General features: G+C 49.3%; 1 protein-coding gene across 1 annotated transcript; it reads left to right on the top strand.

Moving 5' to 3' along the window:
* Positions 1–1175: 1175 nt before the first annotated feature.
* On the top strand, positions 1176–23529 carry LOC306768578 (scavenger receptor cysteine-rich type 1 protein M130-like; the record flags this gene model as incomplete). The annotated part of the gene is made up of 11 exons (XM_079256986.1): positions 1176–1215; positions 3082–3387; positions 3479–3760; positions 13021–13326; positions 13418–13699; positions 17397–17702; positions 17794–18075; positions 20414–20719; positions 20811–21095; positions 22696–22787; positions 22871–23529. The coding sequence occupies 11 exons, from the start codon at positions 1176–1178 to the stop codon at positions 22988–22990; spliced, it is 2607 nt and encodes an 868-aa protein (XP_079113112.1). The 3' UTR covers positions 22991–23529.
* Between the last annotated feature and the right edge of the window lie 1911 nt (positions 23530–25440).

Here is a 25440-nt window from a genome sequence, read left to right as displayed (position 1 = left end):
TGGATGGACGGAGGTTGGAGGGACTTAAAAGCAAATGAAGGATTTTAAAATGAGCTCTAAAAAGAAGAGGCAGCCTGCGAAGAGAGGCTAAAATATGAGAAATGTGCTCATAGTTTCTAGATCCAGTTAGGAGACACGTTTCCTCCCATCTGATCTGAACTCCAGATCCAGTTTCTGACCCGGTTCTGGTTCCTGAGGCTTCCTGTCTGAACATTCAGACCAGAAAAGATCCAGTTTGGTCACCGTAGCCAACTTCTTAGATCTACATTTCTCAGAAACTCAAACTTGATAAGAAGCTGCGGTCGCGTTGCCATGACGACCAGGACAGGCCGAGCTTTTCCTGTTAGTTAAAAGCTGCATCAGCTTCCTGCCATCATTTCTGCTGAAGCAGATAAACATCAGCTGCAGCTGGAACTCGTGACACGTTTTTTAACCCAGCATCAGGACAGAGAATCATGGTTTGGATGCCGTGTTGGTCCCAACATGGTTACTTTGCTAAGACCAGTTTCATGGACATCAGAGCTCCGCCTGATACTTTACTGCTTTTTAATCATGATTTTATTTGTTTCCTGCTGAATTCTCCATTCATGATGAACCTGGCAGGTGGAACAAAGGAAGGAGGAGAGTAAAACAAAGAGAAAGGAGACAAAGATAGAAATGAACCACATAGAACACAGATACACAACCAGATGGATAGAAAACCACTAAAACCCACACAGAAGCACGTCCGTGTTGCTGGTATGTTGGCATGATGTCTGACACGTGACGTTTAACTCAATGTCCAACACTGACTGTGAATCCAGTCAGAAACATTCTGATCACTGATCAGTTAAAGTAGAAATGTTGCTGATCAAGTCCAGGACGTCTGCAGAGGGAAGCAGAAGATGTACGGAACAGCAGGATTATGACCAAACTCTGGAAGAAATGTCAAAATATCTCGGATTTCAGAGAAAAGCGAAAGACTAAATCTGCTTCAGCACAAAGACTGAACTGGTGTCAGACTGGACTCCAGTATAAAAACCATCTGATCCACTGGTGAGACCGGAAGATGGCTGAACATGTGACAGAGTCAGAGATGTGTGGGTGAAGCTCCGCCCCTTCAAGATTTCCTCTGAGGACAGCTTGTGTGATGATCAGAGCAGGCGACAGACAGGCGAAGACACGTCAACACGGACATGGATCCCCTGCTGGTGCTGATGCTGCTGTGGAGCTCAGGTAGGACTCTGCTTTGAAGATCAGCTGTTATTGTTTACACAACAGAGCAACAGGATGGACCAATCACAGCAGGCTGAATGATGAGGAGCCAGCAAAGAGTCTGACAGATGGAAGCAATTCTGACTGAGAAATGCAGGTTTCTGAAGCATCATCTCTGGTTGAAGTGGAGAACTGAGACCCTGTTGGGGTCTTTCAGGAGTCTGAAGGTTGAGGAAAGAAAACAGGGATCAGCTTCAGTGTTGTGTAACATCACACAGTAAAACGGTCGGTCTAACCAAGTCTTACAATCTCATATTCAGCCAGAAAGTCTTTTCATCTTGTTTCCAGAGAAATAAACTCAGCAAATTCAGAATAATAATAATTCAGAGGTCATTTTACATGCAAATTACGTTCAACTACCAGATTCTGACTGAGATAAGACTGAATCTTTCAGGCTAAATTTTAGCTGTAAAACTTGTTTTACACTGGTCCATGTGAAGCAAAAGCAACACACACAACCAGACACACACTGCAGCATCTCACCTGATCTCAGGCAGGTGACATGTAGCTCATAACTGCTCCACATTCCTGTGGGTACAACAATAAATCAGAGAAGAACAATTAATCCTTGGCAATAGAACAGCTGAAATTCTTCTGTTTGACAAGAATCATTTCCATAAAATGTCATTTGCTTCAATATTTTTAGGTTGGAGAAAAATCTAAAGACAGAACTTTGTATTTCATATTTTTACAATGAAACTTATGGAATACTGTGTTACATTTCATGTTTGTTCACTAAATGAACAAGTTTTTATTAATTAGGGTGACAGGTCTTTGCTTCCGTAGTCTCAGAACTAAATGCACTTCTTGAGTTGAAACATTCATTCATCATCCATCCATGATCCGAACCGCTTAATCCGACTGAGGGTCGCGGGGGACGCATCATTTTAAGTCTGTGCAGTGTTTGTGGTGGACATAAAACTGATCAACAATATTCATCATTTCTGCCAGCGTTTGTCTTTAAGCTAATTAGTTTGTTTCTAAACTCTACAAGTCACAGCATTGTAGAAATTCTCACCTTCCTGATGGTTATTTTCTCCTCAGGATTCCAGACTGAAGGAAAACTGGAATTAACAGGTAAAGAGAGAAATGAAACATCCAGAGACAGAATCAGAATCATGTCGGACTTTTAGTTCCTATAAATAACTGATGACTGATGTTTCTGTTCAGAGTCTGTCAGGCTGGTGGGAGGAGCCAGTCGCTGTGCAGGTAGACTGGAGGTGAAACACCTGGGAGACCAGTGGAGACCTGTGGAACTTTCCTATTGGACCCTGAAGGAAGCAGATGTTTTCTGTGAACATCTGGACTGTGGTTCTGTTGTTTCTGTGACAGAAAGAAATCTGTCCTCAGACACATCTGTGTGGAGAATCTCATCTCTCTGCATTAGTTCAGGTTCTGCTCTGAGGGATTGTTTAATCAACGATGTCTCTTCCTCCATAACGCATCTCACCTGCTCAGGTAAGCCTATCACTGGTCATCTCTGACACAATCAGAAGATACACAGTTGAAAACAGAAATTATTGCAAGTTCAATAAAAATGTTCATATGAAAGTCAATCCTGTAGCGAGAGAATATGAAACATCATCTGATGGAAACAAGGTGATTTATTGAGTGTATAAACTTCTGGAGTCGCCTCCACAACACATCCGGGCCTGCCAGCCTGACCAGCATCCTCCTCCACCATCTGAGCACACACACCACCAGGTGGTGATCAGAGCCCCGCCCCTCTCTTCACCTGAGTGTCCAAGAAATGAGGCTGAAGGTCAGATGGTATGGCTACAAAGTGTGTGTGTGTGTGTGTGTGTGTGTGTGTGTGTGTATGTCCAGACTCTGTGCGGCTGCTGAATGGATCCAGTCTGTGTTCAGGCAGACTGCAGGTGAAGTGGGACCAGACCTGGTCCTCGGTGTGTGAAGCTGACTTTGACCAGCAGGATGCAGAGGTGGTCTGCAGGGAGCTCGGCTGTGGGCCTCCTTCAGTCCTCCAGGGGGCGCTCTATGGAGACGTGGAGGCTCCAATGTGGAGCAAAGCGTTCCAGTGTGGAGGCCATGAGTCTGCTCTGCTGGACTGTAGAAGCTCAGACTCACATAGAAACACCTGCTCACCTGGCAGAGCTGCTGGACTCACCTGCTCAGGTAGAAGAGGAGCTGCAGCTCTGATCTGCTTCATTTCTCTTCTCATCACACTCACTTTGTTCTCTTACTGATGACTCTCATCTCTGTTCAGATCCTGTCAGGTTGGTGGGAGGAGCCAGTCGCTGTGCAGGTAGACTGGAGGTGAAACTGGGAGAATGGAGACCAGTTTCAGGTTTTTACTGGACTCTGAAGGAAGCAGCTGTTATCTGTGAACATCTGGACTGTGGTTCTGCTGTTTCTGTGGGAAAGAGAGAGGAGACATCATCCAGATCTGTGTGGAGGATCAGATCAGACTGTCTTCAGTCTGGATCTCCTCTGAGGGAGTGTGCAACATCAGGTTCTGATGACTCCATCCTGAATCTCACCTGCTCAGGTAAGTACCAGGTGTGTGTGATGTCATCAACCTCTGTGTGACGTGCTTTGTGTTTCTGGCTTCCTAAAGAAAAGAGCAACACTAGCTGTTCTTTTAAAGGAAGCTGAAGTTGTACCTGTACAGGTGAAAGAAAGATGAATGTTCTGATCTCTGTAACACATCGGTTTTCTCTTCTCAGACGACATTTTTAACAAATTAGTTCGTGATTCAACAATAACGTCAACTAGACGAAAGAAAAATCCATTTCAGTTTAAAACTAAGTTAAAAAGTATGATAAGCTTTATTTTACCTCGCTGATCACTGAGGTTTCCGTCATTTACAGGGACGACGAGTTTACAGCAACACAGTCATAAACATAATAACAACATCATAAATATAATGAACTAAAATAAAACAATCATAAGTAGGACTTGAGAGTCTTTTTAAGAACACCAACAGTTTCTGCAGTCCTGAGGTTCTCTGGCAGGATCTTCCACAGACCAGGGTCGTTGTGGTGGAACGAGGCCTCACCATCAGTTTTACATTTGACTTTAGGAACAACTAAAAGGTCCAGACCAGAAGACCTGGTGGTCCACAACCAGAAGAGCTGGTGGTCCACAACCAGAAGACCTGGCGGTCCACAACCAGAGGACCTGGTGGTCCACAACCAGATGACCTGGTGGTGCACAACCAGAAGACCTGGTGGTCCACAACCAGAAGACCTAGTGGTCCACAACCAGAAGAGCTGGTGGTCCACAACCAGAAGACCTGGCGGTCCACAACCAGAAGACCTGGTGGTCCACAACCAGAGGACCTGGTGGTCCAAAACCAGAAGACCTGGTGGTCCACAACCAGAGGACCTGGTGATCCACAACCACAGGACCTGGTGGTCAAGACCAGAACACCCAGTGGTCTACAACCAGAGGACCTGGTGGTCCACAACCAGAAGACCTGGTGGTCCACAACCAGAGGACCTGGTGGTCCACAACCAGAAGACCTGGTGGTCAAGACCAGAAGACCTGGTGGTCCACAACCAGAGGACCTGGCGGTCCACAACCAGAAGACCTGTTGGTCCACAACTAGATGACCTGGTGGTCCACAGCCAGAAGACCTCGTGGTCCACAACCAGAAGACATGGTGGTCCACAACCAGAAGAGCTGGTGGTCCTCAACCAGGAGATCTGGTGGTCCACAACCAGAAGACCTGGTGGTCCAAAACCAGAAGACCTGGTGGTCCACAACCAGAGCACCTGGTGGTCCACAGCCAGAAGACCTGGTGGTTCACAACCAGAAGACATGGTGGTCCACAACAAGAAAACCTGGTGGTCCACAACCAGGAGATCTGGTGGTCCACAACCAGAAGACCTGGTGGGCCAAAACCAGAAGACCTGGTGGTCCACAACCAGAAGAACTGGTGGTCCACAGCCAGAGGAGCTGGTTGTCCACAACCAGAAGACCTGGTGGTCCACAACCAGAAGACATGGTGGTCCACAACCAGAAGAGCTGGTGGTCCTCAACCAGGAGATCTGGTGGTCCACAACCAGAAGACCTGGTGGTCCAAAACCAGAAGACCTGGTGGTCCACAACCAGAGGACCTGGTGGTCAAGACCAGAACACCCAGTGGTCTACAATCAGAGGACCTGGTGGTCCAAAACCAGAAGACCTGGTGGTCCACAACCAGAAAACCTGGTGGTCCACAACCAGAAGACATGGTGGTCCACAACCAGAAAACCTGGTGGTCCACAACCAGAAAACCTGGTGTTCCTCAACCAGGAGATCTGGTGGTCCACAACCAGAAGACCTGGTGGTCGAAAACCAGAAGACCTGGTGGTCCACAGCCAGAAGACCTGATGGTCCACAACCACAAGATCTGGTGGTCCACAGCCAGAAGATCTGGTGGTCCACAACCAGAAGACCTGGTAGTCCAAAGCCATAAGACCTGGTGGTCCACAACCAGAAAACCTGGTGGTCCACAACCAGAAGACATGGTGGTCCACAACCAGAAAACCTGGTGGTCCACAACCAGAAAACCTGGTGTTCCTCAACCAGGAGATCTGGTGGTCCACAACCAGAAGACATGGTGGTCCAAAACCAGAAGACCTGGTGGTCCACAGCCAGAAGACCTGATGGTCCAAAACCAGAAGAGCTGGTGGTCCACAACCAGAAGACATGGTGGTCCACAACCAGAAGACCTGGTGGTCCTCAACCAGGAGATCTGGTGGTCCAAAGCCAGAAGATCTGGTGGTCCACAATCATAAGACCTGGTGGTCCATAACCAGAGGACCTGGTGGTCCAAAGCCAGAAGATCTGGTGGTCCACAATCATAAGACCTGGTGGTCCATTACCAGAGGACCTGGTGGTCCACAACCAGAAGATCTGGTGGTCCACAACCAGAGGACCTGGTGGTCCACAACCAGAAGACCTGGTGGTCCAAAGCCATAAGACCTGGTGGTCCACAGCCAGAAGATCTGGTGGTCCACAACCAGAAGATCTGGTGGTCCACAGCCAGAAGATCTGGTGGTCCACAACCAGAAGACCTGGTAGTCCAAAGCCATAAGACCTGGTGGTCCACAACCAGAAAACCTGGTGGTCCACAACCAGAAGATCTGGTGGTCCAAAACCAGAAAACCTGGTGGTCCACAGCCAGAAGACCTGGTAGTCCACAACCAGAAGACCTGGTGGTCCACAGCCAGAAGACCTGGTGGTCCACAACCAGAAGACCTGGTGGTCGTCAACCAGAAGACCTGGTGGTCCACAATCAGAAGACCTGGTAGTCCACAACCAGAGGACCTGGTGGTCCACAACCAGAAGACCTGGTGGTCCACAGCCAGAAGAGCTGGTGGTCCAAAACCAGAAGACATGGTGGTCCACAACCAGAAAACCTGGTGGTCCACAACCAGAAAACCTGGTGTTCCTCAACCAGGAGATCTGGTGGTCCACAACCAGAAGACCTGGTGGTCCAAAACCAGAAGACCTGGTGGTCCACAGCCAGGAGACCTGATGGTCCACAACCAGAAGACCTGGTGGTCCACAACCAGAAGACCTGGTGGTCCACAACCAGGAGATCTGGTGGTCCACAACCAGAAGACCTGGTGGTCCAAAACCAGAAGACCTGGTGGTCCACAACCAGAGGACCTGGTGGTCCACAGCCAGAAGACCTGGTGGTCCACAACCAGAAGACATGGTGGTCCACAACCAGAGAGCCTGGTGGTCCACAACCAGGAGATCTGGTGGTCCACAACCAGAAGACCTGGTGGGCCAAAACCAGAAGACCTGGTGGTCCACAACCAGAAAAACTGGTGGTCCACAACCAGGAGACCTGGTGGGCCAAAACCAGAAGACCTGGTGGTCCAAAGCCAGAAGACCTGGTGGTCCACAGCCAGAGGACCTGGTGGTCCACAACCAGAAGACCTGGTGGTCCACAGCCAGAGGACCTGGTGGTCAAGACCAGAACACCCAGTGGTCTACAACCAGAGGACCTGGTGGTGCACAACCAGAAGACCTGGTGGTCCAAAACCAGATGACCTGGTAGTCCACAACCAGAGGACCTGGTGGTCCACAACCAGAAGACCTGGTGGTCCACAACCAGAGGACCTGGTGGTCCACAACCAGAAGACCTGTTGGTCCACAACTAGATGACCTGGTGGTCCACAACCAGAAGACCTGGTGGTCCACAGCCAGAAGACCTGGTGGTCCACAACCAGAAGACCTGCAGGTCCAAAACCAGAAGACCTGGTGGTACACAACCAGAAGACCTGGTGGTCCACAACCAGAAGACCTGGTGGTCCACAACCAGAAGACCTGGTGGTCCACAACCAGAGGACCTGGTAGTCCAGAACCAGAAGACCTGGTGGTCCAAAACCAGAGGACCTGGTGGTCCACAACCAGAGGACCTGGTGGTCCACAACCAGAGGACCTGGTGGTCCACAACCAGAGGACCTAGTGGTCCACAACCAGAAGAGCTGGTGGTCCAGAACCAGAAGACCTGGCAGTCCACAACCAGAAGACCTGGTGGTACACAACCAGAGTACCTGGTGGTCCACAACCAGAAGACCTGGTGGGCCAAAACCAGAAGACCTGGTGGGCCACAACCAGAAGACCTGGTGGTCCACAACCAGAGGACCTGGTGGTCCAAAACCAGAAGACCTGGTGGTCAAGACCAGAAGACCTGGTGGTCCACAACCAGAGGACCTGGCGGTCCACAACCAGAAGACCTGTTGGTCCACAACTAGATGACCTGGTGGTCCACAGCCAGAAGACCTCGTGGTCCACAACCAGAAGACATGGTGGTCCACAACCAGAAGAGCTGGTGGTCCTCAACCAGGAGATCTGGTGGTCCACAACCAGAAGACCTGGTGGTCCAAAACCAGAAGACCTGGTGGTCCACAACCAGAGCACCTGGTGGTCCACAGCCAGAAGACCTGGTGGTTCACAACCAGAAGACATGGTGGTCCACAACAAGAAAACCTGGTGGTCCACAACCAGGAGATCTGGTGGTCCACAACCAGAAGACCTGGTGGGCCAAAACCAGAAGACCTGGTGGTCCACAACCAGAAGAACTGGTGGTCCACAGCCAGAGGAGCTGGTTGTCCACAACCAGAAGACCTGGTGGTCCACAACCAGAAGACATGGTGGTCCACAACCAGAAGAGCTGGTGGTCCTCAACCAGGAGATCTGGTGGTCCACAACCAGAAGACCTGGTGGTCCAAAACCAGAAGACCTGGTGGTCCACAACCAGAGGACCTGGTGGTCAAGACCAGAACACCCAGTGGTCTACAACCAGAGGACCTGGTGGTCCAAAACCAGAAGACCTGGTGGTCCACAACCAGAAAACCTGGTGGTCCACAACCAGAAGACATGGTGGTCCACAACCAGAAAACCTGGTGGTCCACAACCAGAAAACCTGGTGTTCCTCAACCAGGAGATCTGGTGGTCCACAACCAGAAGACCTGGTGGTCGAAAACCAGAAGACCTGGTGGTCCACAGCCAGAAGACCTGATGGTCCACAACCACAAGATCTGGTGGTCCACAGCCAGAAGATCTGGTGGTCCACAACCAGAAGACCTGGTAGTCCAAAGCCATAAGACCTGGTGGTCCACAACCAGAAAACCTGGTGGTCCACAACCAGAAGACATGGTGGTCCACAACCAGAAAACCTGGTGGTCCACAACCAGAAAACCTGGTGTTCCTCAACCAGGAGATCTGGTGGTCCACAACCAGAAGACATGGTGGTCCAAAACCAGAAGACCTGGTGGTCCACAGCCAGAAGACCTGATGGTCCAAAACCAGAAGAGCTGGTGGTCCACAACCAGAAGACATGGTGGTCCACAACCAGAAGACCTGGTGGGCCTCAACCAGGAGATCTGGTGGTCCAAAGCCAGAAGATCTGGTGGTCCACAATCATAAGACCTGGTGGTCCATAACCAGAGGACCTGGTGGTCCAAAGCCAGAAGATCTGGTGGTCCACAATCATAAGACCTGGTGGTCCATTACCAGAGGACCTGGTGGTCCACAACCAGAAGATCTGGTGGTCCACAACCAGAGGACCTGGTGGTCCACAACCAGAAGACCTGGTGGTCCAAAGCCATAAGACCTGGTGGTCCACAGCCAGAAGATCTGGTGGTCCACAACCAGAAGATCTGGTGGTCCACAGCCAGAAGATCTGGTGGTCCACAACCAGAAGACCTGGTAGTCCAAAGCCATAAGACCTGGTGGTCCACAATCATAAGACCTGGTGGTCCACAACCAGAGGACCTGGTGGTCCACAACCAGAAAATCTGGTGGTCCACAACCAGAGGACCTGGTGGTCCACAACCAGAGGACCTGGTGGTCCACAACCAGAAGACCTGGTGGTCCACAACCAGAAGACCTGGTGGTCCAAAGCCATAAGACCTGGGGGTCCACAGCCAGAGGACCTGGTGGTCCAAAGCCATAAGACCTGGTGGTCCACAACCAGAGGACCTGGTGGTCCACAACCAGAAGATCTGGTGGTCCACAGCATGAAGATCTGGTGGTCCACAACCAGAGGACCTGGTGGTCCACAGCCAGAAGACCTGGTGGTCCACAACCAGAAGACATGGTGGTCCACAACCAGAGAACCTGGTGGTCCACAACCAGAAGACCTGGTGGTCCACAACCAGGAGATCTGGTGGTCCACAACCAGAAGACCTGGTGGTCCAAAACCAGAAGACCTGGTGGTCCACAACCAGAGGACCTGGTGGTCCACAGCCAGAAGACCTGGTGGTCCACAACCAGAAGACATGGTGGTCCACAACCAGAGAACCTGGTGGTCCACAACCAGGAGATCTGGTGGTCCACAACCAGAAGACCTGGTGGGCCAAAACCAGAAGACCTGGTGGTCCACAACCAGAAAAACTGGTGGTCCACAACCAGGAGACCTGGTGGGCCAAAACCAGAAGACCTGGTGGTCCAAAGCCAGAAGACCTGGTGGTCCACAGCCAGAGGACCTGGTGGTCCACAACCAGAAGACCTGGTGGTCCACAGCCAGAGGACCTGGTGGTCAAGACCAGAACACCCAGTGGTCTACAACCAGAGGACCTGGTGGTGCACAACCAGAAGACCTGGTGGTCCAAAACCAGATGACCTGGTAGTCCACAACCAGAGGACCTGGTGGTCCACAACCAGAAGACCTGGTGGTCCACAACCAGAGGACCTGGTGGTCCACAACCAGAAGACCTGTTGGTCTACAACTAGATGACCTGGTGGTCCACTACCAGAAGACCTGGTGGTCCACAGCCAGAAGACCTGGTGGTCCACAACCAGAAGACCTGCAGGTCCACAACCAGAAGACCTGGTGGTACACAACCAGAAGACCTGGTGGTCCACAACCAGAAGACCTGGTGGTCCACAACCAGAAGACCTGGTGGTCCACAACCAGAGGACCTGGTAGTCCAGAACCAGAAGACCTGGTGGTCCAAAACCAGAGGACCTGGTGGTCCACAACCAGAGGACCTGGTGGTCCACAACCAGAGGACCTAGTGGTCCACAACCAGAAGAGCTGGTGGTCCAGAACCAGAAGACCTGGCAGTCCACAACCAGAAGACCTGGTGGTCCACAACCAGAGTACCTGGTGGTCCACAACCAGAAGACCTGGTGGGCCAAAACCAGAAGACCTGGTGGTCCACAACCAGAAAACTTGGTGTTCCTCAACCAGGAGATCTGGTGGTCCACAACCAGAAGACAAGGTGGTCCAAAACCAGAAGACCTGGTGGTCCACAGCCAGAAGACCTGATGGTCCACAACCAGAAGAGCTGGTGGTCCACAACCAGAAGACATGGTGGTCCACAACCAGAAGACCTGGTGGTCCTCAACCAGGAGATCTGGTGGTCCAAAGCCAGAAGATCTGGTGGTCCACAATCATAAGACCTGGTGGTCCACAACCAGAGGACCTGGTGGTCCAAAGCCAGAAGATCTGGTGGTCCACAATCATAAGACCTGGTGGTCCACAACCAGAGGACCTGGTGGTCCACAACCAGAAAATCTGGTGGTCCACAACCAGAGGACCTGGTGGTCCACAACCAGAAGACCTGGTGGTCCACAACCAGAAGACCTGGTGGTCCAAAGCCATAAGACCTGGGGGTCCACAGCCAGAGGACCTGGTGGTCCAAAGCCATAAGACCTGGTGGTCCACAACCAGAGGACCTGGTGGTCCACAACCAGAAGATCTGGTGGTCCACAGCATGAAGATCTGGTGGTCCACAACCAGAAGACCTGGTAGTCCAAAGCCATAAGACCTGGTGGTCCACAACCAGAAAACCTGGTGGTCCACAACCAGAAGATGTGGTGGTCCACAACCAGAAAACCTGGTGGTCCACAGCCAGAAGACCTGGTAGTCCACAACCAGAAGACCTGGTGGTCCACAGCCAGAAGACCTGGTGGTCCACAACCAGAAGACCTGGTGGTCCACAACCAGAAGACCTGGTGGTCCACAATCAGAAGACCTGGTAGTCCACAACCAGAGGACCTGGTGGTCCACAACCAGATGACCTGGTGGTGCACAACCAGAGGACCTGGTGGTCCACAACCAGAAGACCTAGTGGTCCACAACCAGAAGAGCTGGTGGTCCACAACCAGAAGACCTGGCAGTCCACAACCAGAAGACCTGGTGGTCCACAACCAGAGGACCTGGTGGTCCACAACCAGAAGACCTGGTGGGCCAAAACCAGAAGACCTGGTGGTCCACAACCAGAAAACCTGGTGTTCCTCAACCAGGAGATCTGGTGGTCCACAACCAGAAGACATGGTGGTCCAAAACCAGAAGACCTGGTGGTCCACAGCCAGAAGACCTGATGGTCCACAACCAGAAGAGCTGGTGGTCCACAACCAGAAGACATGGTGGTCCACAACCAGAAGACCTGGTGGTCCTCAACCAGGAGATCTGGTGGTCCAAAGCCAGAAGATCTGGTGGTCCACAATAATAAGACCTGGTGGTCCACAACCAGAGGACCTGGTGGTCCAAAGCCAGAAGATCTGGTGGTCCACAATCATAAGACCTGGTGGTCCACAACCAGAGGACCTGGTGGTCCACAACCAGAAGATCTGGTGGTCCACAACCAAAGGACCTGGTGGTCCACAACCAGAAGACCTGGTGGTCCAAAACCAGATGACCTGGTAGTCCACAACCAGAGGACCTGGTGGTCCACAACCAGAAGACCTGGTGGTCCACAACCAGAGGACCTGGTGGTCCACAACTAGAAGACCTGGTGGTCAAGACCAGAAGACCTGGTGGTCCACAACCAGAGGACCTGGTGGTCCACAACCAGAGGACCTGGTGGTCCACAGGGTTTTATGATTTCTAAGCAGGGTGGATAAAAAAGAAGGCCTCAGACCATGAAGAGGTTTATAAACCACTAAATGAACCTTAAAATCGATCTTTAAGCACGAGGAGCCAAAGCTGTCATCTTAAAAGTGAGGTAACGTGTCTTGCTTCTGGTCCTCTCCAGAACATGTGGTGCTGAGTTCAGGAGGAATCGCAAGTTTAAAACAGACTTTTAGGTAAGAAAAGAAATCAGGACATTAAATCTATCATTCTTTTTCCTCTGCTTATCAGGACTTGTGTCGCCTGGGCAGCTGTATCAGCAGGGAAACCCAGACTTCCCAGTTTAGATCATATTTTTCAATTTGGTCAGAGATTAAATTTTCTTTCACCTGACGTGTAAAAATATGATTCATTTATTAACTAGTAAATCCTCATATGTGTGCGTGTGTGTGTGTGTGTGTGTGTGTGTGTGTGTGTGTGTGTGTGTGTGTGTGTGTGTCCAGACTCTGTGCGGCTGCTGAATGGATCCAGTCTGTGTTCAGGCAGACTGCAGGTGAAGTGGGACCAGACCTGGTCCTCGGTGTGTGAAGCTGACTTTGACCAGCAGGATGCAGAGGTGGTCTGCAGGGAGCTCGGCTGTGGGCCTCCTTCAGTCCTCCAGGGGGCGCTCTATGGAGACGTGGAGGCTCCAATGTGGAGCAAAGCGTTCCAGTGTGGAGGCCATGAGTCTGCTCTGCTGGACTGTAGAAGCTCAGACTCACATAGAAACACCTGCTCACCTGGCAGAGCTGCTGGACTCACCTGCTCAGGTAGAAGAGGAGCTGCAGCTCTGATCTGCTTCATTTCTCTTCTCATCACACTCACTTTGTTCTCTTACTGATGACTCTCATCTCTGTTCAGATCATGTCAGATTGGTGGGAGGAGCCAGTCGCTGTGCAGGTAGACTGGAGGTGAAACTGGGAGAATGGAGACCAGTTTCAGGTTTTTACTGGACCCTGAAGGAAGCAGCTGTTATCTGTGAACATCTGGACTGTGGTTCTGCTGTTTCTGTGGGAAAGAGAGAGGAGACATCATCCAGATCTGTGTGGTGGATCAGATCAGACTGTGTTCAGTCTGGATCTCCTCTGAGGGAGTGTGCAACATCAGGTTCTGATGACTCCATCCTGAATCTCACCTGCTCAGGTAAGTACCAGGTGTGTGTGATGTCATCAACCTCTGTGTGACGTGCTTTGTGTTTCTGGCTTCCTAAAGAAAAGAGCAACACTAGCTGTTCTTTTAAAGGAAGCTGAAGTTGTACCTGTACAGGTGAAAGAAAGATGAATGTTCTGATCTCTGTAACACATCGGTTTTCTCTTCTCAGACGACATTTTTTACAAATTAGTTCGTGATTCAACAATAACGTCAACTAGACGAAAGAAAAATCCATTTCAGTTTAAAACTAAGTTAAAAAAGTATGATAAGCTTTATTTTACCTCGCTGATCACTGAGGTTTCCGTCATTTACAGGGACGACGAGTTTACAGCAACACAGTCATAAACATAATAACAACATCATAAATATAATGAACTAAAATAAAACAATCATAAGTAGGACTTGAGAGTCTTTTTAAGAACACCAACAGTTTCTGCAGTCCTGAGGTTCTCTGGCAGGATCTTCCACAGACCAGGGTCGTTGTGGTGGAACGAGGCCTCACCATCAGTTTTACATTTGACTTTAGGAACAACTAAAAGGTCCAGACCAGAAGACCTGGTGGTCCACAACCAGAGGACCTGGTGGTCCACAACCAGAGGACCTGGTGGTCCACAACCAGAAGACCTGGTGGTCCACAGCCAGAGGACCTGGTGGTCCACAACCAGAAGACCTGGTGGTCCACAACCAGAAGACCTGGTGGTCCACAACCAGAAGATCTGGTGGTCCACAGCCATAAGACCTGGTGGTCCACAACCAGAAGACCTGGTGGTCCACAACCAGAAGACCTGGTGGTCCACAGCCAGAAGACCTGGTGGTCCACAACCAGAAGACCTGGTGGTCCACAGCCAGAAGACCTGGTGGTCCACAACCAGAAGATCTGGTGGTCCACAACCAGAGGACCTGGTGGTCCACAACCAGAAGACCTGGTGGTCCACAACCAGAAGACCTGGTGGTCCACAGCCAGAAGACCTGGTGGTCCACAACCAGAAGATCTGGTGGTCCACAGCCAGAAGACCTGGTGGTCCACAACCAGAAGACCTGGTGGTCCACAGCCAGAAGACCTGGTGGTCCACAACCAGAGGACCTGGTGGTCCACAGCCAGAAGATCTGGTGGTCCACAACCAGAGGACCTGGTGGTCCACAACCAGAAGATCTGGTGGTCCACAACCAGAGGACCTGGTGGTCCACAACCAGAAGACCTGGTAGTCCACAACCAGAGGACCTGGTGGTCCACAACCAGAAGACCTGGTGGTCCACAGCCAGAAGAGCTGGTGGTCCACAACCAGAAGACATGGTGGTCCACAACCAGAAAACCTGGTGTTCCTCAACCAGGACATCTGGTGGTCCACAACCAGAAAACCTGGTGGTCCAAAACCAGAAGACCTGGTGGTCCACAGCCAGAAGACCTGATGGTCCACAGCAAGAAGAGCTGGTGGTCCACAACCAGAAGACATGGTGGTCCACAACCAGAAGAGCTGGTGATCCTCAACCAGGAGATCTGGTGGTCCACAACCAGAAGACCTGGTAGTCCAAAACCAGAAGACCTGGTGGTCCACAACCAGAGGACCTGGTGGTCCACAGCCAGAAAACCTGGTGGTCCACAACCAGAAAACCTGGTGGTCCACAACCAGGATATCTGGTGGTCCACAACCAGAAGACCTGGTGGGCCAAAACCAGAAGACCTGGTGGTCCACAACCAGAAGAACTGGTGGTCCACAGCCAGAGGACCTGGTTGTCCACAACCAGAAGACCTGGTGGTCCACAACCAGAAGACCTGGTGGTCCACAACCAGATGACCTGGTGGTCCACAACCAGATGACCTGGTGGTGCACAACCAGAAGACCTGGTGGTCCACAACCAGAAGACCTAGTGGTCCACAACCAGAAGAGCTGGTGGTCCACAACCAGAAGACCTGGCGGTCCTCAACCAGAAGACCTGTTGGTCCACAACTAGATGACCTGGTGGTCCAAAACCAGAAGACCTGGTGGTCCACAACCAGAAGACCTGGTGGTCCACAACCAGAAGAACTGGTGGTCCACAGCCAGAGGACCTGGTGGTCCACAACCAGAGGACCTGGTGGTCAAGACCAGAACACCCAGTGGTCTATAACCAGAGGACCTGGTGGTGCACAACCAGAAGACCTGGTGGTCCACAACCAGAAGACCTGGTGGTCCAAAACCAGATGACCTGGTGGTCCACAACCAGAGGACCTGGTGGTCCACAACCAGGAGACCTGGTGGTCCACAACCAGAGGACCTGGTGGTCCACAACCAGAAGACCTGGTGGTCAAGACCAGAAGACCTGGTGGTCCACAACCAGAGGACCTGGCGGTCCACAACCAGAAGATCTGTTGGTCCACAACTAGATGACCTGGTGGTCCACAGCCAGAAGACCTGGTGGTCCACAACCAGAAGACATGGTGGTCCACAACCAGGATATCTGGTGGTCCACAACCAGAAGACCTGGTGGTCCAAAACCAGAAGACCTGGTGGTCCACAACCAGAGGACCTGGTGGTCCACAGCCAGAAGACCTGGTGGTTCACAACCAGAAGACATGGTGGTCCACAACAAGAAAACCTGGTGGTCCACAACCAGGAGATCTGGTGGTCCACAACCAGAAGACCTGGTGGGCCAAAACCAGAAGACCTGGTGGTCCACAGCCAGAAGAACTGGTGGTCCACAGCCAGAGGACCTGGTTGTCCACAACCAGAAGACCCGGTGGTCCACAACCAGAAGACCTGGTGGTCCACAACCAGAGGACCTGGTGGTCCAAAACCAGAAGACCTGGTAGTCCACAACCAGAGGACCTGGTGGTCCACAACCAGAAGACCTGGTGGTCCACAACCAGAGGACCTGGTGGTCCACAACCAGAAGACCTGGTGGTCAAGACCAGAAGACCTGGTGGTCCACAACCAGAGGACCTGGTGGTCCACAACCAGAGGACCTGGTGGTCCACAACCAGAAGACCTGCAGGTCCAAAACCAGAAGACCTGGTGGTACACAACCAGAAGACCTGGTGGTCCACAACCAGAAGACCTGGTGGTCCACAACCAGAAGACCTGGTGGTCCACAACCAGAGGACCTGGTAGTCCACAACCAGAAGACCTGGTGGTCCAAAACCAGAGGACCTGGTGGTCCACAACCAGAGGACCTGGTGGTCCACAACCAGAGGACCTGGTAGTCCACAACCAGAGGACCTGGTGGTCCACAACCAGAGGACCTGGTGGTCCACAGGGTTTTATGATTTCTAAGCAGGGTGGATAAAAAAGAAGGCCTCAGACCATGAAGAGGTTTATAAACCACTAAATGAACCTTAAAATCGATCTTTAACCACGAGGAGCCAAAGCTGTCATCTTAAAAGTGAGGTAACGTGTCTTGCTTCTGGTCCTCTCCAGAACATGTGGTGCTGAGTTCAGGAGGAATCGCAAGTTTAAAACAGACTTTTAGGTAAGAAAAGAAATCAGGACATTAAATCTATCATTCTTTTTCCTCTGCTTATCAGGACTTGTGTCGCCTGGGCAGCTGTATCAGCAGGGAAACCCAGACTTCCCAGTTTAGATCATATTTTTCAATTTGGTCAGAGATTAAATTTTCTTTCACCTGACGTGTAAAAATATGATTCATTTATTAACTAGTAAATCCTCATATGTGTGCGTGTGTGTGTGTGTGTGTGTGTGTGTGTGTCCAGACTCTGTGCGGCTGCTGAATGGATCCAGTCTGTGTTCAGGCAGACTGCAGGTGAAGTGGGACCAGACCTGGTCCTCGGTGTGTGAAGCTGACTTTGACCAGCAGGATGCAGAGGTGGTCTGCAGGGAGCTCGGCTGTGGGCCTCCTTCAGTCCTCCAGGGGGCGCTCTATGGAGACGTGGAGGCTCCAATGTGGAGCAAAGCGTTCCAGTGTGGAGGCCATGAGTCTGCTCTGCTGGACTGTAGAAGCTCAGACTCACATAGAAACACCTGCTCACCTGGCAGAGCTGCTGGACTCACCTGCTCAGGTAGAAGAGGAGCTGCAGCTCTGATCTGCTTCATTTCTCTTCTCATCACACTCACTTTGTTCTCTTACTGATGACTCTCATCTCTGTTCAGATCCTGTCAGGTTGGTGGGAGGAGCCAGTCGCTGTGCAGGTAGACTGGAGGTGAAACTGGGAGAATGGAGACCAGTTTCAGGTTTTTACTGGACCCTGAAGGAAGCAGCTGTTATCTGTGAACATCTGGACTGTGGTTCTGCTGTTTCTGTGGGAGAGAGAGAGGAGACATCATCCAGATCTGTATTGTGGATCAGATCAGACTGTCTTCAGTCTGGATCTCCTCTGAGGGAGTGTGCAACATCAGGTTCTGATGACTCCATCCTGAATCTCACCTGCTCAGGTAAGTACCAGGTGTGTGTGATGTCATCAACCTCTGTGTGACGTGCTTTGTGTTTCTGGCTTCCTAAAGAAAAGAGCAACACTAGCTGTTCTTTTAAAGGAAGCTGAAGTTGTACCTGTACAGGTGAAAGAAAGATGAATGTTCTGATCTCTGTAACACATCGGTTTTCTCTTCTCAGACGACATTTTTAACAAATTAGTTCGTGATTCAACAATAACGTCAACTAGACGAAAGAAAAATCCATTTCAGTTTAAAACTAAGTTAAAAAAGTATGATAAGCTTTATTTTACCTCGCTGATCACTGAGGTTTCCGTCATTTACAGGGACGACGAGTTTACAGCAACACAGTCATAAACATAATAACAACATCATAAATATAATGAACTAAAATAAAACAATCATAAGTAGGACTTGAGAGTCTTTTTAAGAACACCAACAGTTTCTGCAGTCCTGAGGTTCTCTGGCAGGATCTTCCACAGACCAGGGTCGTTGTGGTGGAACGAGGCCTCACCATCAGTTTTACATTTGACTTTAGGAACAACTAAAAGGTCCAGACCAGAAGACCTGGTGGTCCACAACCAGAGGACCTGGTGGTCCACAACCAGAAGACCTGGTGGTCCACAGCCAGAAGACCTGGTGGTCCACAACCAGAAGACATGGTGGTCCACAACCAGAAGAGCTGGTGGTCCTCAACCAGGAGATCTGGTGGTCCACAACCAGAAGACCTGGTGGTCCAAAACCAGAAGACCTGGTGGTCCACAACCAGAGGACCTGGTGGTCCACAGCCAGAAGACCTGGTGGTCCACAACCAGAAGACATGGTGGTCCACAACAAGAAAACCTGGTGGTCCACAGCCAGAGGACCTGGTTGTCCACAACCAGAAGACCTGGTGGTCCACAGCCAGAAGACCTGGTGGTCCACAACCAGAAGACATGGTGGTCCACAACAAGAAAACCTGGTGGTCCACAGCCAGAAGACCTGGTTGTCCACAACCAGAGGACCTGGTGGTCCACAGCCAGAAGACCTGGTGGTCCACAACCAGAAGACATGGTGGTCCACAACAAGAAGACCTGGTGGTCCACAACCAGAAGACATGGTGGTCCACAACAAGAAAACCTGGTGGTCCACAACCAGAAGACCTGGTGGTCCACAGCCAGAAGACCTGGTTGTCCACAACCAGAGGACCTGGTGGTCCACAGCCAGAAGACCTGGTGGTCCACAACCAGAAGACATGGTGGTCCACAACAAGAAAACCTGGTGGTCCACAGCCAGAGGACCTGGTTGTCCACAACCAGAAGACCTGGTGGTCCACAGCCAGAAGACATGGTGGTCCACAACAAGAAAACCTGGTGGTCCACAACCAGAGGCCCTGGTGGTCCAAAACCAGAAGACCTGGTGGTCCACAACCAGAAGACCTGGTGGTCCACAACCAGAAGACCTGGTGGTCCACAGCCAGAAGACCTGGTGGTCCACAACCAGAAGACCTGGTGGTCCACAGGGTTTCATAACTTAAAAACAGGGTAGATTCATTAGAAGGCCTGAGACAATAAAGACGTTTATAAACCACTAAAAGAACCTTAAAATCGATCTTGAAACACACGAGGAGCCAAAGCTGTAATCTTAAAACTGATGTAACGTGTCTTGCTTCTGGTCTTCTCCAGAACATGTGGTGCTGAGTTTAAGTCAGAGCCAGCTCTCGTCTTTCCAATGCCCTCTCGCCTACACACAACTTTGTCTTCACACACATCCCAAAGAGCAATGAAGAACAGTCATATTCAAGAACTTCAAATTGAGATAATTATTAAACACAAAAATACACAAAAAACATTAAATAACAGCTGTAATAATAAAAAAATAAAAAGATCAAATAACTGCAAAACTGTCAGTATTTTTAAAAGGGTTATCTGGGTGCCGTGGTTTGTCCCACTTCCCTAAAATAAACTGGATTCACAGAGCAGAGAGCTGAACCTTTTCTCCAGGAAACAAATCAACTCAATAAAATGGCCAGATCTCAGTCTGAGCTCAGATCTATTGATGAAATGGAAAACAATGCTCATGGCCATAAAATCATCGTGAAAACTGATCTAAACAAAATCAGTACCACCCCAAGTTAAATGGATCTATGAGAATATAGCTCACATTTCTCATTTTGATCAGTGTTTAAATTTCTTTCTTCTTGATGTGTGAAAAAATTCATTTATTAACAAGCAACTTTTCATCATGGTGTGGCGACAAAGAACTCATTGTTTTGGTTCAAGTTTGCATCACATGGAAATGATTTTGTGTGTGTGTGTGTGTGTGTGTGTGTGTGTGTGTGTGTGTGTGTGTGTGTGTCCAGACTCTGTGCGGCTGCTGAATGGATCCAGTCTGTGTTCAGGCAGACTGCAGGTGAAGTGGGACCAGACCTGGTCCTCGGTGTGTGAAGCTGACTTTGACCAGCAGGATGCAGAGGTGGTCTGCAGGGAGCTCGGCTGTGTGCCTCCTTCAGTCCTCCAGGGGGCGCTCTATGGAGACGTGGAGGCTCCAATGTGGAGCAAAGCGTTCCAGTGTGGAGGCCATGAGTCTGCTCTGCTGGACTGTAGAAGCTCAGACTCACATAGAAACACCTGCTCACCTGGCAGAGCTGCTGGACTCACCTGCTCAGGTAGAAGAGGAGCTGCAGCTCTGATCTGCTTCATTTCTCTTCTCATCACACTCACTTTGTTCTCTTACTGATGACTCTCATCTCTGTTCAGATCCTGTCAGGTTGGTGGGAGGAGCCAGTCGCTGTGCAGGTAGACTGGAGGTGAAACTGGGAGAATGGAGACCAGTTTCAGGTTTTTACTGGACCCTGAAGGAAGCAGCTGTTATCTGTGAACATCTGGACTGTGGTTCTGCTGTTTCTGTGGGAGAGAGAGAGGAGACATCATATATATCTGTGTGGAGGATCAGATCAGACTGTGTTCAGTCTGGATCTCCTCTGAGGGAGTGTGGATTATCCTATCTTTTCAGTGACACCCTCCTGGATGTCACCTGCTCAGGTAAGCCAGTCAGTGACATCATCTCTGACATCATCAGAGGTTGTTCCAGAATAAGTTTCCTGAGGTTTTGGGGCTTTTTAAACTTATTTACAGGCCAGTTTATTAAACAAAGTTCTCACTTTAGTCTCAGAGAAACATCTGAAAAACCAACTGGACTGATTTTAGAAATAATCAATACATAATTATGTATATTATCTGATTGGAACCTGATGGAGGTCATGTGATCCACGGAGGTTTCCCTCTGCTGGAGAAGTGAACATACACCTGGACTTCTGAAGGTTCTGGTCTGAAGACTTTTACATCCTCCGAGAGAAACGAGAACGTTGGGTAAAAAAGAAGCAACAGCAGAAGAAGATGGAGGCCTAAACTCGTCTTCTCACACAAACCAGGTTCTAGTTCTGGAGTCTCAGAACCTTGGTGGTTTCTGGTGAACTGGGACACGTTCACACCAGTTAAACCAGAAGTGAATAACTTTACTCTGTTATCGTAAACATCAGCAGCTTGTAGATTTGATCCTAAATGTTGATGTTTGAGTCATCAGACTCCATTAGAACCTGGACTTTCTCCACAATAACCACCAGGCTACATTCAGACCACTGGGTGGACGTCATCAGATGTTAGAGCGAAGGCTGTGATTGGTCAGTTTCTTCCGTTGGAGCTGCTGCAGTGGTTGGAACTGGAAAGATTCATGAGGAGGGAAAAGAACCACCTGAACTCGTCCCTGTGTGGAGACCATGATGTGTGTGGTGAGGCAGGTGTGGATGAGGAACATTCCAGACCAGCTGCTGCACATCATCTAACCTGCAAAGTCCTCCATCTGCAGCGTTGCTGAGTCAGACTTTCATCAGGCCGATCAGAAACTAAGCAAAGCTTTCAATCAGCTTCTGATCCCAGCATCCAGACAATCTGTTCTCACAGCGTTAAAATCTCCAATAACATGAAACCAGATTTAATTAAAGAGAAAAACTCTGACATGTCCAACCCCCTGAAGAACCACTGACTCGGTCTTTGGTTCGGTTTAGGACCAACGTTATTTGGTGAGGGATCAGAAAAGATGGTAACTCTCTTCTACAGCAGATACTTTGCTCCAAAACAACTAGTTTGGACTAAAACAAGTTAATCACATAAGATGACGGTTCTACAGCAGATTTTACATGAAGCAACATGAGACCTACAGGAAAAGACGAGGTGGTTTATGGATTTCGTATCTTCTGGAGGACCGTCAGGAACTCCGTTTCGGTCGGAGTGATGTAGTTTGGCTTGATGACCAGCAGAGGGCCCTCTAACATCTCACTGTGAGCTGATTATCACATGAAGATCAGTGTCTCCATGGAGGTCTTTCTCCGAGTATTTCAGTTTGAGGAGAAAACAACTTCTGAGCATGCTCCAAAACATGACTGATCACATGATCGATCAGCTGCTTCTGCCTCAGAACAAACATGTCTGACAGGAAGTATTGATCACTGATCATGTTGTGCCTCTAGACCACAGCTCTGGTTATTGCAGCCATGTGGAACGTAGCCTACAGCGCCACCTGCTGACCGCACCAGGTCACCTTTTTCTTCTGATCATAATGATGTGTGATTGTGTGTTTGATCAGGTCCAGCAGATCCAACAGGTCTTCTCATCAAAGTGGCGGTTCTGCCTCTGGGTCTGCTGCTGCTCGTCTCCGTCCTGTATTTCTACTTGCGGGTACTGAACACACCTGTAGATGAGAATGAAGCAGCCAGCTTGCAGACTGAAGAGATGACTGATGTGCTGTCATGTTCCTCCAGGGCAGCAGGGGGCAGAAGTGCAGCAGACAGGAGAACGTGGAGCTGGTAGACTTGAACCTCGGTGTGGCTGCAGCTGAAGGAGGTCCGACTGAAGCTCAGGAAGCAGAGGAGACCCTCTAAGCAGCCCATCTCATGTCCTGATGAGTCTTACAGCCGACACACAAGCAACCGTCAGGATTTCACCACTGCTGGACTTCTTCTCTGGTCTTCCTGCTCTGATGTCTCCCTACTTCCTTATTGAGCTGTCCAGCTGTGTCCATGTACGTCTCTGCATTTTCACAAATAGAATAAGGGCTTCACAAATCAAAAATTGTGACTGAATCTGCAAACTGCAAAATATTTCAGTTCAGATTTGAAAAGTTTAAGTTTTGTTGTGTTTTATCGGGACCTGCTAATGTGGTCTCATGTCTCAGAAAGATCAGCGGAAGGGCCCTTTACGCACACAGTGAATCTGAGTACATGGAAGGCAAAACAGAGAGGATGATTTATCAATCCTGATTTCCACCCAATCTTCAACTTCCCCAGGTTATAAGTGCAGCCAATGCAGAAGTACTAAAAGCTGCAGTTCTCCCTTCATCCACTAGGGGCTCCAAAACAGAGCGAATCCCCATAGTCTCCCATGTTAAAAAGGCCAACTTCACAGCAGAAATAAACATGTTTACAGCCTAGTACAAAGGGGGGGGGGGGGGGTTCTAACTACATCATTTAGAAGTTATTTCACTTTGAAATTTGGCATAATTGGGGCGTATTTTTATACAGTCTACATTTCAACTTACTGGTAGTTTTTTTATTTTTACCCTCTGGTACTTTCTGGGCTCCATAGAGGTTTTAGTGAAAGTACTGAAAGTGTCTCTTTAACTTCAGGTCTGTTCCCTTTTGCCAGGAATATTTTGTATTTTTTCTTCTACTGTTCTGAAATGAAATGCAAGAAATGCATTTTTGCAGACATTGTTAAAGCTTGACTTTGCAAATATTAATGTCAGTTATTATTTGATCCGCTAAATGTCATTTTGACAAAAAGCTTTTAATGCTTTTTGGCTCATATTATGGTGGCTCTAGATAATTCTTGTAATGCATTATATGAGGTTATTCTGGTTGGAATAAGGCTTGAGGGGCCTGTGGAAGTGGGATTCTAGACCATAACATGATTTCGAGAGTATGGCTGGATGACGTTTTTAAATTTCTTGTCTACTTTTCTGCTCATTTATTTTCATGTTGCTTCTTCCTCTTCAGCGTCTTGCTGACCAGGACTATGTATTAATTTGCCAAACCATCGTTTACGTTTACTGTGAGATTTACCTTTTGAGCTGTTTATGTATAAATAAAAATGTGAACAAAAGAAAAACTGTTGTTTTTCTAACCAGCAGAGACTTTGTCACAATCCTTTATTTATTTAGCTCATTTTTTTTTACTATGATGCACCTTACGTGTATTTCTATTGTGTGATCTCTAGACATGCATTTCACAGGGATTTTGTACTCATGAAGGTATTCATTTAACTATAAGCATTAATTAATGCACATCTTAGCACCTGATTAAAACAGGAGTGCCCAAAGTCTGTCCTCAAGGGCCGCTGTCCTGCAGGTTTTCTATGTATCCCTGCTCCAACACACCTGACTTCCATTAAATGGATCCAACAGCCAATGAAGTTCTACACAATGACTGACTCAAACTAATCAGGCAAAATTTTAAAAGTTGCATTGACAGACCAGCTGACCAGATCCATGATTTAAATTCGGAAGGAAATGGAGCAAGAGACTCAGATAGATAGATGACAATACAAAGAAGGAGCAGGTCGGAGTGGGAACGGGAGGGAGAGAAGCGTCCGTCGTCTCCGAGAGCAGGAAGAGGTTTTTGTTCATCTCTTTGATGAACTGCAAACACTAACTTGGATAACTGGGAGCGAAGACAAGAAAACTGGCTGGATTGAATGAAATTGTATTTTGTTGCAACCTTTAATACTCTGAACAGTTGTAAATATTGTACATTGTATGGCCATGTCACTGTTAATAATAAGCCACCTGCTATCCAAACTCATAACATTTGTCGCTGTTTACTGTATCCCCACCTCCTAGGGCAGTTACCCAGATTTCTGATATAATTGCCAGGATTCATAGTCCAAACTCTTACATAATGGGTTGGCTACACAGACACCCTCCCCACCTTTAAGACTAGGCTGAAGACTTATCTTTTTGATAAGTCCTATAGCCAGGGATCTGTAGCATCCCTTAGTTATGCTTATTTAGACTGTTGAGGGACATTTCCTGATACACTGAGCTTCTTTTTCTCTCTCTTTATCTCTCTCTCTTATTTATTTACTAATCTATATATAATCCATATATATATAAAAAAAAAACCTCTCTCACCCAGCCTTTTCATCTCTCAGGGTAAGGTGGGTGGCTGCTCATCTCTCAAGCTCGGGTTCTTTACCAGAGTCCTGGGAGCTTGAGGGTCCTATGCAGTATCTTAGCTGTTCCTAGGACTGCACTTTTCTGGACAGAGATGTCTGATGTTTCACCAGGTATCTGTTGGAGCCACTTCTCCAGTGTGGGGGACACAGGCCCCTGTGC

The sequence above is a fragment of the Telmatherina bonti genome (genome assembly GCF_933228915.1).
Source record: "Telmatherina bonti genome assembly, chromosome: 17".
Lineage (NCBI taxonomy): Eukaryota > Metazoa > Chordata > Actinopteri > Atheriniformes > Telmatherinidae > Telmatherina > Telmatherina bonti.
The sequence above is the reverse complement of the archived record's forward strand: the minus strand, read 5'-3'. Positions and strand labels throughout refer to the sequence as shown.